Consider the following 16,889-nt stretch of genomic DNA (forward strand, 5'->3'; position numbering starts at 1 on the left):
CCGCAGGTTAAGAGGGTAAGGGATATGTGTCTAATGGGCTCTCACATTCCATTATCGGTTGTGAGATGATGACTTCCCTAGTGTCTAGACATCCTGCTTCCACTGGCAATGAATAAGCTAGGAAGTAGGTAGATAGGAATGATTTCAGAATCAGAGAAGGAGCTGAAAGTGATATGGAGTCCGTTTATTAAGAGGCATTGAAGCCCACCTGAGAAACCTGAGGCCCTGAAGTCAGGTGGGGGCAGATTAGAGATTTCAGCTCCACTCCAGCCTTTCCCCACTGAACCACCCTGCTTTCCAGTAGCTCATAGAATAATAGGATCTAAGCTTGAGAGCTGGGAGAGAGCTTCCAGATAATTGAGGCCACCTGATCATCTTTAAGGTGAGGCTTCTGAGGCTCAGGCAGCACTTGTCAGAGCCACACAAAAAGTCGGCATGAGAGTAACTATGATTTAGCCATATCCACTTCTGCATTCACCATACTGCCCCATGTTGCCTCTCAGAGAGAACGGGACTCTCACAGACTATTTTTAAGTGTAAAACTATGATTTTGATGCTTTATGGATTGCCATTTCGTTGTTTTCCCCCATCGCTTGTTACCTACTAGACATGCAGCTTCCCTACAGGTAGGTGTCATCCAGTAGGATGAGGAGGAAGAAAAGGCTTCTGGGAGAGAACACCCAACACCAGACTTGGCTCACACTACTGGCCTTCTGGCCATCACTGCATATGGCGTCTTGGGTCAGTGCTCTGGATGTATCACGAGCCTTCGGTCTAGGGTTAGAGCATAGTTACTCGGTTGCCAGGGGGTTTTATTTACACAATTTAATATGAGGGAGCATCGTCAAGGCCACTGGAGCTGCTTACTTTCTTGGCACAGAATCATTGCCCATATCTCCTTTGTGTCCAGGAGCTCAGGCTGCTTCCTGCACTTACCCATTATATTACTTTCCAAGGGACACGTACAACACAGGAGAACAAAACAGAGAAAAGCTCCGGGTAATCTGAAATCCACCAGGTAACCAGACTCCTCAGCTCTCTCTGATGGTCATGTCCAGGTCCCAGGGGGCTCTTGCTCTATTGTTCAGAGTCTGAGCTCCATGGCGATGGGATGAGAGCCACCTGAGGAACACTGCCCCGAAGCCTCACGCTCCCCACTTCCCTGTGTTACCATGGAGATGCTCTCGGAGAGAGGAAGAAGCTGATTCCCCTAGGGCGTCAGCTCACACAGCTCCAACTGCCCTGTTTCTGTGATTGGGCACAATTTTTGCATTGCTTTGAAATGCTGCTTTTGGGAAATACGATGTGGAGGGAGCAGTAGATGTTGCACAACGCTGTCCAACTCCAGAAAACATCCTTTAAAATTCAAATTGGAATTGGAATCTCTGACACAGCAGCTGGGGGCATAATGGTTAGGGTGTTGGACCTGTAGTCATGAAGCCATGAGTTTGAATCCTGCCTCAGATATCTGCTAATTGTGTGACCTTTGGGCAAGTCCCTTAACGACTTGAAACCTTAGTTTCCCTGTCTGTAAAATGAAAAAGTTGGGCTTATTGGTCTCTCTGGTCCGATTCAGATCTACACTTGTGGTCCTATAAGCCAATGTTATTTTTAAAAATTCTCTGTTCTTTTGTAAGATAATTTTGTCATTAAGAAGTTAACTTATATGTTTCTAGTACTGAGATTTTAAAATAAATTTTTTTCTCTAATTAACAAAAAATTAATTGCCTCTTCTCATCTCCAGACACTGCCATTTGGAAAACAAACAAGCAGACAGAAAAACACAAACCTTGTCACGTAGATACCTAGTCAAGCAAAACAAATCCCTTACTGGCCATGTCTTCTTCTTGCTTCAGTTTAAATCTGCTAACAATTTTTTTTAAAAAAGCTTTTTTGCCACGTTCCTAATATGTAATAAGGAAAAGTGGCTGAACAAAGGAGCAAGTGTTGGGGATCCCTAGTGTTGGGTCTCCATGTCACAATGGATTTTCTGTTCCTCTTCCAAGGTGCATCATTTCAATGGGACTGGATAAAAAGCCGTTTCCACCTCCAAAAAGAGAGAAAGAGACGATGGAGGTCACTGAGGGCCCTGTCAAAGAGGAAGAGTGCACCAAACCGAGTGAAAATTTAAATGAAGAAGTGGAGAATGCGGGGCCCACACCAACAGCTTGTTCAGCTCCAGAAGATGATAAGAAAGTTGAAGAGTATGTTGAGGAAGAGGAAGGGGTGGAAAGAGATGAGGAGACAGGACCAGATTCTGCTGAAGATAACCAAGAAGCCTCATTTAAAGACGGTAAGGTATAAGGCCATCCAGATTTTTGAAGGTCACACTTCTTTATCTTTGAAAATAGTGGCAGTTCAGTGTGAAACTTCCTAGCTCTGGGGGGCAGACTGTGACAACATCTGCTGATATTTGAAGGTCTGCATTGTGGGTTTGTTTTGTGTAACTCAAGAAGGGGGAGTGAGTGCTACTAGAGAGGTGTTGTACTGAGACTGATCCATAGATCCATATGGGAAAAGGCTTTTTAAAAAAAATTTTATTTTTAGTTTACAACATTCGGTTATACATAATTTTGAGTTCCAGATGTTCTTCCCTCCCTCCCTCCCCCAGATGGCATGGAATCCCATATAGCTTCCATGTATAACTTCACATTGAATTAATTTACACACTAGTCAAGTTATGGAGAAGAACTGTGATCAATGAAATGAATCATGCGAGAGAAGAAACAGGACCAAAAAAAAAAACCTATCCAAAAACAAAAGCAAAAGACAGAAAAGGAAAAAAAAATTGGGGGGGGAAGGCTATCATGAAGTGTGCTTCAATCTGCGTTCATGCTTCATAGTTCTTTCTCTGGATGTAGATAGCATTCTCCATCGTGAGTCCTTTGGAGTTGTCTTTGTACCTTGTGTTGCTGAGAAGATCAAAGTCTGTCAGGGTTAGTCCTCATAGAATCCGTATATCTGTGGTTGTGTACAGTGTTCTCCTGGCTCTGCTCCGCTCACTCAGCACTATGTCGTGTAGGTTTTTCCAGGTTGTTATGAAGTCCGTATCATCCGCATTTCTTATGGAACAATAGTATTCCATTACCTTCATATACCACCGCTTGTTCAGCCGTTCCCCAATTGATGGACATCGCTGTGATTTCCAATTCTTAGCTACCACAAAAAGACCTGCTATAAATATTTTTGTGCATATGGGTCCTTTTCCCGCTTGGGTGATCTCTTTGGGGATACAACCTTAGATGTGGTATTGCTGGGTCAAAGGGTATGAATATTTTTATAGTCCTTTGGGCATAGTTCCAAATTGCTCTGCAAAATGGCTGAGTCTGTTCACGACTCCACCAGCAATGTAACAATGTTCCAATTTTCCCATATACTCTCCAGCATTTATCATTTTCCTGTTTTGTTATTTTAGCCAATCTGACAGGAGAGATGTGGTACCTAAGAGGTGTTTTGATATGCATTTCTCTAATCAGTAGTGATTTAGAGCATTTTTTCATATGCCTATAGATAGCTTTAATTTCTTCCTCTGAAAACTGCCTGTTCATATCCTTTGACCATTTCTCAATTGGGGAATGGCTTGTATTCCTATATATTTGGCTCAGTTCTCTGTATATTTTAGAAATGAGGCCTTTATCAGAGATACTAGTTGCAAAGATTTTCTCCCAATTTTCTGCTTCCCTCCTAATTTTTGTTGCATTGGCTTTTTTTGTACAAAAACATTTCAATTTAACATAATCAAAATTATCCATTTTGCATTTTGTAATGCTCTCTGTCTCTTGTTGGGTCATGAATTCTTTTCTTTTCCATAAATCTGATAAGTAAACTATTCCTTGCTCTCCCAAATTACTTATAGTATCAGCCTTTACTCCTAAATCATGAACCCATTTTGACTTTACTTTGGTATATGGTGTAAGATATTGGTCTATGCCCAGTTTTTGCCCTACCATTTTCCAATTTTCCCAACAGTTTTTGTGAAATAGTGAATTCTTAGCCCAGAAGCTGGCCTCTTTGGGTTTATCAAAGAGTAGATTGCTAAACTTGTTGATTTCACCTACTTGTGTACCTATCCTATTCCACTGATCCACACCCGTTTCTTAGCCAGTACCAGGCAGTTTTGATGACAGCTGCTCTACAGTACAGTTTAATATTTGGTATGGCTCGGTCACCTTCTCTAGCATTTCTTTTCATTAATACCCTAGGTATTCTAGACCTCTTGTTTTTCCAGATGAATTTTGTTATTATTTTGTCCAGCTTAGTAAAATAATTTTTTGGTAGTTCAATTGGTATGGCACTGAATAGATAAATTTAGGTAAAATTGTCATTTTTATTATATTAGCTCGGCCTAACCATGAACAACTGATATTTTTCCATTTATTTAGATCTGACTTTATTCACATGAAAAGTGTTTCATGATTGTGTTCATATAGGCCCTGAGTTTGTCTTAGCAGATAGACTCCCAAATATTTTATAGTGTCTACAGTAACTTTGAATGGAATTTCTCTTTCTATCTCTTGCTGTTGGGCTTTGTTAGTAATGTATAGGAATGCTGAGGATTTATGTGGGTTTATTTTATATCCTGCAACTTTGCTAAAGTTGTTTATTATTTCAAGTAGTTTTTTACTTGATTCTCTAGGATTTCTCTAAATAAATCATCATATCATCTGCAAAAAGTGATAATTTAGTTTCTTCTTTTCCTCTTCTAGTTCCTTCAATTTCTTTTTCTTCTCTTATTACTACAGCTAACGTTTCTAGTACCAAATTGAATAGTAGGGGTGATGATGGACCTCCTTGTTTCACTCCTGATCTTATTGGGAATGCATCTAGCTTATCCCCATTACAAATAATGCTTGTTGATGGATTTAGGTAGATGCTATTTATAATTTTAAGGAAGGTTCCATTTATTCCTATGCTTTCTAGTGTTTTTAATAGGAATGGGTGTTGTATTTTGTCAAAGGCTTTTTCTGCATCGATTGAGAAGATCATATGGTTTCTGCTAGTTTTGTTGTTGATATGGTTAATTATGCTAATAGTTTTCCTAATATTGAACCAGCCTTGCATTCCTGGAATAAATCCTACCTGGTCATAGTGTATTATTCTTGTGATGAGTTGCTGCAATCTTTTTGCTAATATTTTATTTAAAATTTTTGCATCAATATTCATTAAGGAAATTGGTCTATAATTTTCTTTCTGTGTTTTGACTCTACCTGGTTTGGGTATTAGTACCATATTTGTGTCATAAAAAGAATTTGGTAGGACTCCTTCTTTCTATTTTCTCAAATAGTCTACAATGTATAGGAATTAGTTGTTCTTTAAATGTTTGATAGAATTCACATGTAAAACCATCTAGCCCTGGAGATTTTTTTCCTAGGGAGTTCATTGATGGTTTGCTCAATTTCTTTTTCTGAGATGGTGTTATTTAGAAATTTTACTTCCTTTTCTGTTAACCTGGGCAAGTTGTGTTTTTGTAGATATTCATCCATATCTCTAAGGTTGTCAAATTTATGGGCATACAATTGGGCAAAATAATTCCTAATTATTGTTTTGATTTCCTCTTCATTAGAGGTGAACTCACCCTTTTCATTTTTGATACTGTCATTTTGATTTTCTTCTTTCTTTTTTTAATCAAATTGACCAAAGGTTTATCAATTTTATTGTTTTTTTTTTCATAAAACCAGCTCTTTGTTTTATTTATTAATTCAATAGTTTTCTTGGTTTCAATTCTATTAATCTCTCCTTTGATTTTCAGTATTTCTAATTTGGTATTTAATTGGGGATTTTCAATTTGCTCTTTTTCTAGCTTTTTCAGTTCTATGCCCAGATCATTGATCTCCTTTTTCCCTATTTTATTCATGTAAGCATTTAGGATATAAAACTTCCCCTAAGAACTGCTTTTGCTGCATCCCATAAGTTTTGGTATGTTGTTTCATTATTGTCATTCTCTTGAATGAAGTTATTAATTGTTTCTCTGATTTGTTCTTTGGCACACTCATTCTTTAGAATTAGATTATTTAGTTTCCAATTAGTTTTTAGCTTATTTTTCCATGGTTATTTGTTACCAATAATTCTTATTGCATCATAATCTGAAATGTATGCTTTGACTGCGTCTGCCTTTCTGCACTGGATTGGGAGGTTTTTAATGCCCTAGTACATGGTCAATTTTTGAGTATGTGCCATGTACTGCTGAGAAGAAAGTATATTCCTTTTTATCCCCATTCAGTTTTCTCCAGAGGTCTATCATATCTGCCTTTTCTAAAATTCTGTTTACCTCCCTAACTTCTTTCTTATTTATTTTGAGGTTAGATTTATCAAGTTCAGAAAAGGGGATGTTGAGGTCTCCCAATATTATAGTTTTGCTGTCTATTTCTTCCTGTAACTCTCTTAACCTCTCCTCTAAGAATCTGTATGCCATACCACTTGGTGCATATATGTTAAACAATGATATTGCTTCATTGTTTATGGTGCCTTTTAGCAGGATATAATGTCCTTCCTTATCTCTTTTAATTAAATCTATCTTTACTTTTGCTTTGTCTGAGATTAGGATTGCTACACCTGCTTTTTTTTACTTTAGCTGAGGCGCAATATATTTTACTCCAGCCTTTTACCTTCACCCTGTGTGTATCCCCCTGTTTCAAATGTGTTTCTTGTAAACAGCATATTGTAGGATTATGGTTTTTAATCCATTCTGCTATCTGCTTCCGTTTTATGGGAGAGTTCACCACATTCATGTTCAGAGTTATGATTTCTATCTGTGTCTTTTTCTCTATCCTATTTCCCCCTGTTTATGCTTTTATTTCTTCCTTTCCCCTTCCCCACCTCAACAAAGTTTTGCTTTTGACCGCCGCCTTCCTCAGTTTACCCTCCCTCTTTATTCCTCTCCCTTATCTTACCATTTCCCACTTGCTACTTCTCCCCTCCCTTCTGACCACCCCCTCCCTTTTTTACCCGCTTCCCCTCCTACTTCCTGTAGGACAAGTTAGATTTCTAAACTTATCAGGGTATGTTATTCCCTTCTTGAACCAGATGAAATGACAGTGACACTCAAATACCGCTCTTCTCCCTCCCTTCTTTCCCTCTACTATAATATTTTTTGTGCCTCTTCATTTGGTGTAATTTATCCTTTTCTACTACCTCCTTACCTCTTCTCTCATAGCCCTCCCTTTACATCTCTTACTTATGTTTTTTATCCTTACATCAGTTAATTTATGCAGGCATTCACAATCTATGTGTATCCCTTTCCATTGTCATAATAGCTGTACTACTCTCAAGAGTGACATATATATGTATATATATAAAACATACATAAGATGATATAATCCTATATAAAGATGCAAATAATTTGCCCTTGTTGGTTAATAAGGTTTGTGGGGTTTTTCCCCCTGGTTACTTTTCATGTCTCTCTTGAGATTTGTATTTGGAGATCAAATTTTCCATTGAGTTCTGGCCTTAACATCAGGAAGGTCTGGAATTCCCTTATTTCATTGAGTATCCATCTCCTCGCCTGAAAAATTATGCTTAGTTTTGCTGGGTAGTTGATCCTTGGTAGTAGTCCCAGCTCCTTTGCCCTTCAGAATATCATATTCCAATTTCTCCTGTCTTTTAATGTGAAAGCTGAGAGATCCTGCGTGATCCTGACTGTAGTTCCACGATATTTGAATTGTTTCTTTTTGGCTGCTTGCAGTATTTTCTCCTTTAGTTTGTAGTTCTGAAATTTGGCTATAATATTTCTTGATGTTTTCAGTTTGGGATCTCTTTCAGGGGTAATCGGTGAATTCTTTCAATGACTATTTTACCCTCTGGTTCTAGGACCTCTGGGCAGTTGTCTTTGATAATTTCTTCGAAGATACTGTCAAGGCTCTTTTTTTCATTGTGGATTTCCGGTAGATCAATAACTCTTAAATTGATTCTCCTAGATCTATTTTCCAGGTCAGTTTTTTTCCCAATCAGATATTTCACATTTTTTTTTCTATTTTTTCATTCTTTACATTTTGTTTTACTTCTTCTTGGTGCCTCATAGATTCATTAGCCTCCACTTGCTCAAATCTAATTTTTAATGAGTTAGTGATTTCATTTTGCTTTTGAATCTCCTTTTCCAATTGGTTGATTTTACCTCTCAGGATGTCATTTTCTCTATTTAGATTCTGAATCTCTGTGGCCATTTCGCCAATCTTATTCTTTAGGGACTTTTCCATTTTTTGCATTTTTTCTTTTACCTCCCTAATTTGGTTTTTAAAATCCTCCTTTACCTCTTCCAGCAATGCTTTTTGGGATGGAGACCAGTTCACATTATCTTTTGAGGTATCAGATGTATCTATAGTGTCATTGCTGTTCTCTTCCAAATTGGTATCTTGATCCTGCCTGTCTCCGTAGAAAGAATCTATGGTCCTCTGTTTTTTTCTGTTCTTCTTCATGTTCGTTAGCCTTTTCATGGCTTTACAACAAATTTCTGCCTTTGGGGCTCAGGGCTCTCTATCCCACCTTGCTTATTCTGGGGATTGTGAGTCTAGTTGTTGTCTTTGTACATTATAGCCTTCAGTTTCCTGAGGCATGGGGGAAGGGTCTGGCTCCCTGATATCTCTTTCCCTAGGGGTGCTCTCCAGCACTGTTGCTCTTCAGCAATGGTCTCAGCTCTTTATTGTTTGAGCTGATGTCTGGCACTTCCCTGGGGAAGCAAGAGTACATCTGGGCTCCTGGTGTTGACCCCTGCCGGCTTTGCCCCTCTGGGACTAATGAACTTCTACTATTTGACCACTGAAGCCCCACTTTTTTCTCCTCTGTTCTTTTTTATCTCCTCGAGGAATTCTCTGGGTGAGGCGGGGAGGGATTAGAGCTGTTTACCTGGCCATTATGTCTCCCGGAAGTTCAAGAAACCACGTTTCATACGTTTGGGCTGCAAGGCTCAGGAGTTGGTATTTCACGGCCAGTGGTGTTGCATGGCCTCTTGTCACTTCCACAGACTGCCATCCTGTGTTGGGAGGCCTGGGGATCTCCGCTGGTTTCGGGTGCCCAGCTTTCTCCCAGCCTGTCTCCCACATGGGTTTCCTGGCCGGCCGCTCCCGCTTTGGTCTGGTGCAGCTCCACATGCGGAGCACTCTCCGCGCCTACAGATTCGTGCCTTCAGCCTTTCAGACTCTCCCGACTTGGAAATTTGCCCCACTCAGACTGCTCACATTTTCTAACTCTCTCAAATCTGCTCAAATTCACTTTTTTATAGGAATCTGACAGACCTTGTGAGAGAGCTCCGGTAAGACGCTGTTTTCATGCAGCCATCTTGACTCCCATCTCCAGGAAAAGGCTTTTTAAGCTTCACAGGATCCAAACGTGGAATGGGTTGATTCAGTAACAATAACTCAATAAACATTTTTTAATCATCTACTATGTGCCAGGCACTGTGCTAAGCACTGAGGATACAAATATGAAAAAAGAAAGACAGTCCCTGCCTTCAAGGCACTTATAATCTAATGGGGGAAGACAGTGCACAAGAAGCTGAAGTGACATGAAGGAAGTGAAGCCATGGCTGGACTGGGAATCTTCTTTAAATGGAGGCTTTTGGAGGAGTTTTTTGGTCTACTCTCCTGCCATCCATCAGAGAGGGAAAGATGAAATTATGGTATGGTCTTAGAGAGGGGTGCTAGATTCATCATGGCATAGTCTTGGAGAAGGATATTAGGTTTATCATGGCGTAGTCTTGGAAAAGTTTGCTAGATTCATCATGGCATAGTCTTGGAGAAGGATATTAGGTTTATCATGGCGTAGTCTTGGAAAAGTTTCCTAGATTCATCATGGTGCAGTCTTGAAGAAGGTTTCTAGGTTCATCATGATGTAGTCTTGGAGAAGGGTGCTAGATTCATCATGGTGTAGTTTTGGAGAAGGGTGCTAGATTTGGAGTCAGAGGGCTAGCCATGTATGTTATTGCCTGTGTGACTTTGGGAAAAGTAATTTCATCTCTCTGGGTCTGGCTTTCTTCATGTCCATTGTGGCTAGCCTGTAGCGTAGATGAAGGGCAGTAACCTTTAATATGGCTGCAGAAGTAGGCTGGGCCCAAGTTGTGAAGGGCTGTAGATACTAAATGGAAAATTCCACATTTGCTTTTGGAGGTAGGAGGGAGCCACTGAATTTTCCTCAGTGATGAAAGGGGTCAATATGGTATAGTGGATAGAGTGTTTGCCTGGAAGGCCTGGTTCCAAATCCAGCTGCTACCACATTCTAGCTGTGCAACCCTGAACAGCTCATGTAAGGGCCGCAGGCAGCACCCTAAGGCTCCAGTGGTAGAGAAGGTGCAGGCCTGCACTGGTAGATGGAAGGGCCTCATCTGAGAGGCTTCTATATCAGGCAAATCTTAGGTCTACTCCTTATCTACTCCTTATGGGCATGATATGGTCTGACCTGTGCTCTGGGGAAATTTGTTTGGCAGCTGGGTGCAGGATGGATTGGAGGCTGTGTCCAGTTATAAAGCTACTGTAATTGGCCAGGCTAGAGGAGGAGGAGGTATGAGCCATGATGATGACTGTGTTGGTGGAGAGAAGATGTTTGCGGCAGATGTGAACTAAGGAGCTTTGGATGTGTGGGGTAAGAGTAAGGAATTGAGGATCACTGATCTATCCATATGGATTAAGGGTATCTAGTATGTGGCAGGCACTAGGCTAGGTCTCAGGAATACAAAGCCCTCTGAGAACTTACATTGTGGGGGGTGGGTGACTGTGCACACTTATAGATTTATACAAAGTATATACAAAGCACTTACCCAGGGGGCATTACCCTTTAGGGGTGGGGGGAAGCCAGGAAACCTATTGGAGAAAGTAGAGAGGAGGACAGAGTGCATTCCAGACCAGAAGACCGTCCATTCAAAGGCTTGTGCAGAGACAGGAGACGTGAAAGGTCTTTTGTGAGGACCAGCAGGAAGGCCTGTTTGGAGGCCTCACAGAGTTCATGGGAGGGGGCTGTGCATAATGAGGCTGAACGGGGAGAGATTAGGGCAAGTGGTGCAGATGCCACTGAGGTTGCATCTACCTCTCTCTCTCTCTTTTTGGCAAGGCAAACAGGGTAAGTGATTTGCCCAGGGTAACATGGCTAGTAAGAGTCAAGTGTCTGAAGCGGGATCTGAACTCAGGTTCTCCTGACTTTGGAGCCAGTGTTCTATCTGCTGCACCACCCAGTTACCCTTGGATCTCTTTTTGTCGACTCTGTGATTTACTTCTCCTGCTACTGCCTTGCTGGGGTTTTCTGAATTAGTATGGCTTTCCTAATTTGTTGAGATTTACTGCCTTTTGTTTGATAATTAAGTTCTTTGCATTGCAGGACGTGTAGAGCTCCCAACTCATCCAGTGGGGTCAGTCCCCACCCTTGTAAAAGGCCCAGAATGGCACTCCCCTAATATCCAACCCAAGGCTGGCACTTCCTTCTCTCATTTTCATTTTTATGGATAATTGTTTATTTGCTTAATTGGTTCCACATGAGAGCCCTTTGCTTTCTTTCCTTGGCATGTTGTCATCTCAACATTTAAAAGATGTGGGTGGAAAGAAGCAGGCGGACAATTAAATCTGAAAGGTGAAAAATCCTGGCCACACGAGACAGCTGGAGTTTATCTGATGTGACAATTTCTTTTTCTGCCACTGATTTGTGGCCTCTCTGTGGAGAATGTTGCAAATTAGTGACCGTAATAGGAATATTTTACTTTCTGAGAAAGTCCGGCTTTGAAATATAATTATTGGATTTGTTAGAGGGACGGATAATGAGTAGGATTTTTGCTCTGAATGAGATATACTTATAATTCCTTTTTTCTTTTTGGTGTCCACTTATTTCTCAAAGAATAGATAATATTCACCACCTTCCTCCCTAGTGCCTTTACACCTGATTAATTGAATTTTTCCACTTCACTATTCATTAATTCGATATCCAAATATTTTGATCATCTTTCATGCATGTTGCTCAGCTTCCAAATTAACTTTTATTATTATGAGTCTGTTCTCTTCGTTTTTAATTTCTCCCTCATTTATTTTTTCCCTATCACTGCCTTCCTTTGTCCACTTTATTCATTGTAATGGACTATGTCCATTTCAAAATGAACTCTCCGTCTGCTGTAGCTTTTGGCGTTGAGCTTTCTCTTTTCTCTACTGGGGTCTATGTATTAGATTGCAATCACCAGTCATTTGTTGTTAGCTCCACACAGCTTCTCCTGTGTCCACTAATTGTGTGAAAGAGAAGTGAATAAAGGCAAAAAGAAACAGAAACTAATGAAGTCAAAACCCTCATTAAATTGGAATAGGTTAAGTGCAAGGGATTCTATTTTCGGCCTTAAAGCAGAGGCTTTCTTTCCTCAGACTATGATGAAGATTTTGAAGTCAATGACGAGAAATCAAATGAGAAAGTTAATGAAGATGGACAGACTGATGATCAAATGAATGGAAGGTCAAAGTCACCCTCAGATGATGAAAAAGATAATTTAGCCCATGAAAGGGAGAGTGCAACCTTATTCCAGGAAATACGAGAAACCTCTGATTATATGAAATATGAAATTGATGGATGCTCAGACAATGACTTGGAAGATGACAAACAAGGTTAGTTTTTTTTTTAAACACAGGATGTAACAGCTTAATTCTTAACATATATATGTTATTTTCCTATTTTTGCTATTTTAGGCCAAAAGTAAAATTAGTGCTTTATAGGCTCTTAGGAGCTATTCTGTGTAAATTGAACCAATCAATAATTCATCTCTATTAATGGATTAGACAGACATGTGGCTAGAATTTCTGGGCAGAGTTTTACTGGGGAGATGAATTAGATAAGGTATAACAATCCCTCTGTGACTTACATGTCGGTTGGTTCTAATTTGAAAATGTTTATCACAGGATAATGATATAAATGAATATAACCCATGGCATAGCTGAAAGACAAATGGACTTAGAATCATGAGCTATGGGCTCAAATCCTAGCATAGTGCTAATGGGTTGATTGATTACAGGAAAATCACTTAACCTCAGTTTACTCATCTGTTAAATGGAACTCATATTTGTCCAACTTATACCAATCCCTCCCCAGAATTGTGACAGCAATCATTGTAAAAATAAGAAGTGTTGCATAAATGCAAGCTATCGACTTTAAAATTATTGAATCTTAGAGTTAGAAAGATATTTACAACTCTTCCCAGGGGGACTCAGAATTACCTTTCCAGACTCATCTCCTGTAATGCCCCTCCGCATGCCTGATGTTCCATACCAACCAACTGGTCCTCTTGAGATTCCTCATGGGGAACCTTAGATGTCATCTAGTTGCTATCTTCTCAGTATTAGGGCTCCTGATAGAGAATCCTTGTGACATGGTGACCCAGCTTCTGGCAAGCACAGGGAACTCATTGTGTTCTGATGAGCCCTTGGATAGCTAGGATTGTTACTAAGTCCCCTTCCACCTTACCGTACGCTCCAGCGCTTGGTCCAGGTTCTTGCACTCTGTGGAGCAAAGCAGAATGAATGTTCCTAGAACAACATGAAACCTCAGCCTTGAAGGGATCTCAGCCCCATCTGGGACAACCCATACATATGTAAAACCCTCCTTTATGACATGTCTGACAAATGATAACCCCCTTTTTTCTTAATGACTTTCGGTGAGGGATAATCCATGACCCTCCCATGCAGCCTTCTCTACTCCTAGTAAGTATTTTCCCCTCTGAAATGAAGTCTAAGGTTCTTTGCCTTTTGCGTCCATAGCATAGAACAAAACCCTTGTCTACCTCAAAGTCTGTCAGAGACTGATTGCAACTCTCATTCTCTCCTCTATGGACAAAACATTCCATTCCTCTGATTGCTCCTAGTATGACATGGTCTCAGTGCGTTTATCAAGCCTTCCTCTGTACTCTCCAATTCATCCGTCTATTTTCTAAAACCAAAACTAGAAAACCCATTTTCTACTGAAAATGAAGTGAGCAGGGCTGGGGATGGGTGGGGAGGACAATATTGCCGGCATATATACACCAAACAAGGAAACTGTAGATGGTAAGAAATGCAGGAATAATGGAAGGAAACTTCCAGAAATTCACAGGAGACAAAATCCAAGAAAAGAACAAATGCATGGCCCTAAATAATACACATGCTCTCTCCCTCCCTCTCTCTCTCCCCCTCTCTCTCTCCCTCCCTCCCTCTCTCTCTCTCTCTCTCTCTCTCTCTCTCTCTCTCTCTCTCTCTCCCTCCTCCTCCCCCTCTTTCTCTCTCTACCCGTCTCTCTCCCTCTCTCTCTCTCTGTGTCTCACTCTCCCCCTTTGTCTCTGTTTCTCTGTCTCTCTGACTCCCCTCTCTCCTGTCATCTCTGTTTCTCTATCTTTCTCTTTGTCTCTGTCTGTCTTGTCTCTCTCTTTCCAAAAAAATTCATAGTAAAGAGATGTTGAGTCAAAATTGTGTACCCAGAGATAGAAATGATATTGCCATCCAAGTATACTACTTACCACCAGGCCAGGAAGAGGGAATAGGTAAGTAATTCAGGGAAAAGATCACAGACTTGGCCTGGATACATAATGTAGTAGTGATAATGGACAGCATTACCCAGGCATCCGCTGGAGAACATGTTTCTCAAGAGAAGAGAAGCTGAAAAATTCCTGACTTATTTTTATGATAATTTCATTTTTCAAAAGGTGGAGAAACAAATGAGAGAAATTTCTGCTCTGCACTTCATTTTCCTCAAGGAGAAAGGCCTCATTTCTGGGATGGGAGACATTGGCATCTGGGGTGAAGAGTGATTACTCTTTTTTGAAATTTATGATAAAGAAAACACAAAACCAAGGATAGACTAGCATGCACCCTAGATTTCAGGACAAGAAACCTTCAGGGGTTCAGAAAAGGTCTAGGGAGGATTTCACAGCCTAAAATTCTATAGGGAAATTCAAAGCAAGAGGGATGGGAAGCTCTTTACAATGGAAATGTGAATACACAAAAACAATTCTGAGGGGGAGTGGTCTAAAGGGAGGGATATTGATGTCCAGGGAACATATCAGCATAGATTTCACAAGGCAAACTGAAAACAGAAGCCAAAAGGGTAGAGGCTGAATAATGTCATGAGTGCAACGACTCAGAAAAAAACATCGTCAGACTATTTAGTAAGCTAAGGTTCACCACAGCAAGAAAGATGGTTTTTATCTATATTGGGGGAAAAGGACTTACAACAAAAGGATGAGTGCTGCTTCTTTAAGGCATATGGACTTAAGAAGCAAGAGCTTCTGCATGCTTTCTATTTGTTTTCCCCAGGAGGGGAGTTATTGCCTTGGAAAGGATAGACTACAATTGACTTGGAGACAGGGGATCCCCAACATTAGTGAGGAGCTAACAAGAGATCATCGAGTAGCTGCCCTGGAGGAGTTCAAGACTCTAGAACAGAAATATATTCTGGGGCAGAGACAGAGCAGGCTCAGCTTTTATCACTCAGTCCATCTCTAAGGATTTGTTCAGTGCCTGGACCTATTGCTAGAAGGCCATAGAGAATGGACTGTGGGGAGTGAGAGCAGTGCCCCAGATCTGGAGAAGGACAAATGATCAGCCAGATGTTGTGGCCATACAGCATCACTGGATGACTATAGGTAAGAGGAAGATGGGCCTTCTGTGCTTCTTCAAGAAGTTTATTTCCAGTAAAATGCAGCACAGTTTCCCAAGAACAGGGCAGCCTGTTGTCTTCCTCCTATTCAGTTCTGATCCCAGTTTTATCTAATCTGTATCATCTTTTCAAGGTATGTAGACTAATGTAACACTTTGGTGGATGTTCATCCAACTGCAAAATGGAGTTTGGACAACAGGACATCATCTGCTGCCTTTTTCCCACTTCGAGCGTGTTTAGGCCGAACTCTTGAGTTTGGAAGAGGCTTAATGTTTTCACGAATGGGTAAACTGAGGGGGCCTCAGTGCACTTGGTAGCAGCCCATTTCTATTTGAGTTTTGATGCGTATCCCCCCCATGGCGCAATAAACCCTCTCTAGTGGTCATTCACTTTCTTGTTTTAGGGCTCATTTGATATCAATAACCAAAGGGTGGTTAAGCTAAATTATCTCCGTGTTGTGTTTGTCCTTCGTTTTCAAGAGGACCATGGCATCAGGGAAATGATGACATGACTTGCAGTTGACTTGGGTTTGAGTGAGGGAGGGTTGTGCAAGGTCACCAGCCTCAGTTTCTCCTCCAGAGCCATCTGGATCCAGTGACCAGATATTTATCAGAATGACTGGAGATGACCCAGGATGCAATGGGAGACCCTGGCACTTTTAGGCTAAGGCCTTTTCGTGCGCTCACTTAGAGTGAGGGTAATGCCTATTCTGTGAATAGGCCTCTTTAATTAGAAAAAAGGAAAAAAATCAAATTGGGAGGGGAAGACCCTCAGGGTTGCTGTTCCAAAGAGAAACAGTTGCCATTGACATTCACTATGGCAGGAGGGCCCAAAATACAGTCATTAAGTGGAGCTTGGGCAGGGACTTACTGTGATCCAATCTATGAACTTCAGAGTGAACTGGGTTTAAGGTTTTGTGAAAGAAGGAAAGAAAGCCAGAAGGAAGGAAGGAAGGAAGGAAGGAAAGACAGAGAGAGAGAGAAAGAGAAAGAAAGAAAGAGAGAGAGAAAGAAAGTGTTATGTAGGACCAAAGTAGCATAGATTTAGAGCTGGAAAGGACCTGAGAGTTCATTTAGTCCGTCCAAAGTTAGGAAGTTCTGAGTTCAAATCAAGCTGTGTGACCCTGGGCAGGTTGCTTAACCTCTGTCTGCCTCAGTTTTTCATTTGTAAATGGGGATAACAGTGGCATCTATGTCACAGGATTGTCTTGAGGATAAAATGAGGTAATGTTTATAGAGGAGATTCACTAACCTTCCAGTGCTATGTAAATGTGATTCTTCTTCTTAACGATGGGTGGAAATCACCCTGTTAGAGGG

The 16,889-nt window shown here is 40.7% G+C and overlaps 1 protein-coding gene across 1 annotated transcript in view; it reads left to right on the plus strand.

Annotated features, from left to right (window-relative positions):
* Positions 1 to 16,889, plus strand: part of ERICH3 (glutamate rich 3) — a 122,341-nt gene that overhangs the window by 52,610 nt on the left and 52,842 nt on the right. Inside the window, exons 8-9 of the mRNA XM_036753409.1 lie at positions 2,007 to 2,293; positions 12,321 to 12,557. Of these exons, the coding sequence (XP_036609304.1) occupies positions 2,007 to 2,293; positions 12,321 to 12,557 (524 nt within the window). The remainder of the gene's footprint in view (positions 1 to 2,006; positions 2,294 to 12,320; positions 12,558 to 16,889) is intronic.

Source organism: Trichosurus vulpecula, chromosome 4 (assembly GCF_011100635.1).
Source record: "Trichosurus vulpecula isolate mTriVul1 chromosome 4, mTriVul1.pri, whole genome shotgun sequence".
Classification (NCBI taxonomy): domain Eukaryota; kingdom Metazoa; phylum Chordata; class Mammalia; order Diprotodontia; family Phalangeridae; genus Trichosurus; species Trichosurus vulpecula.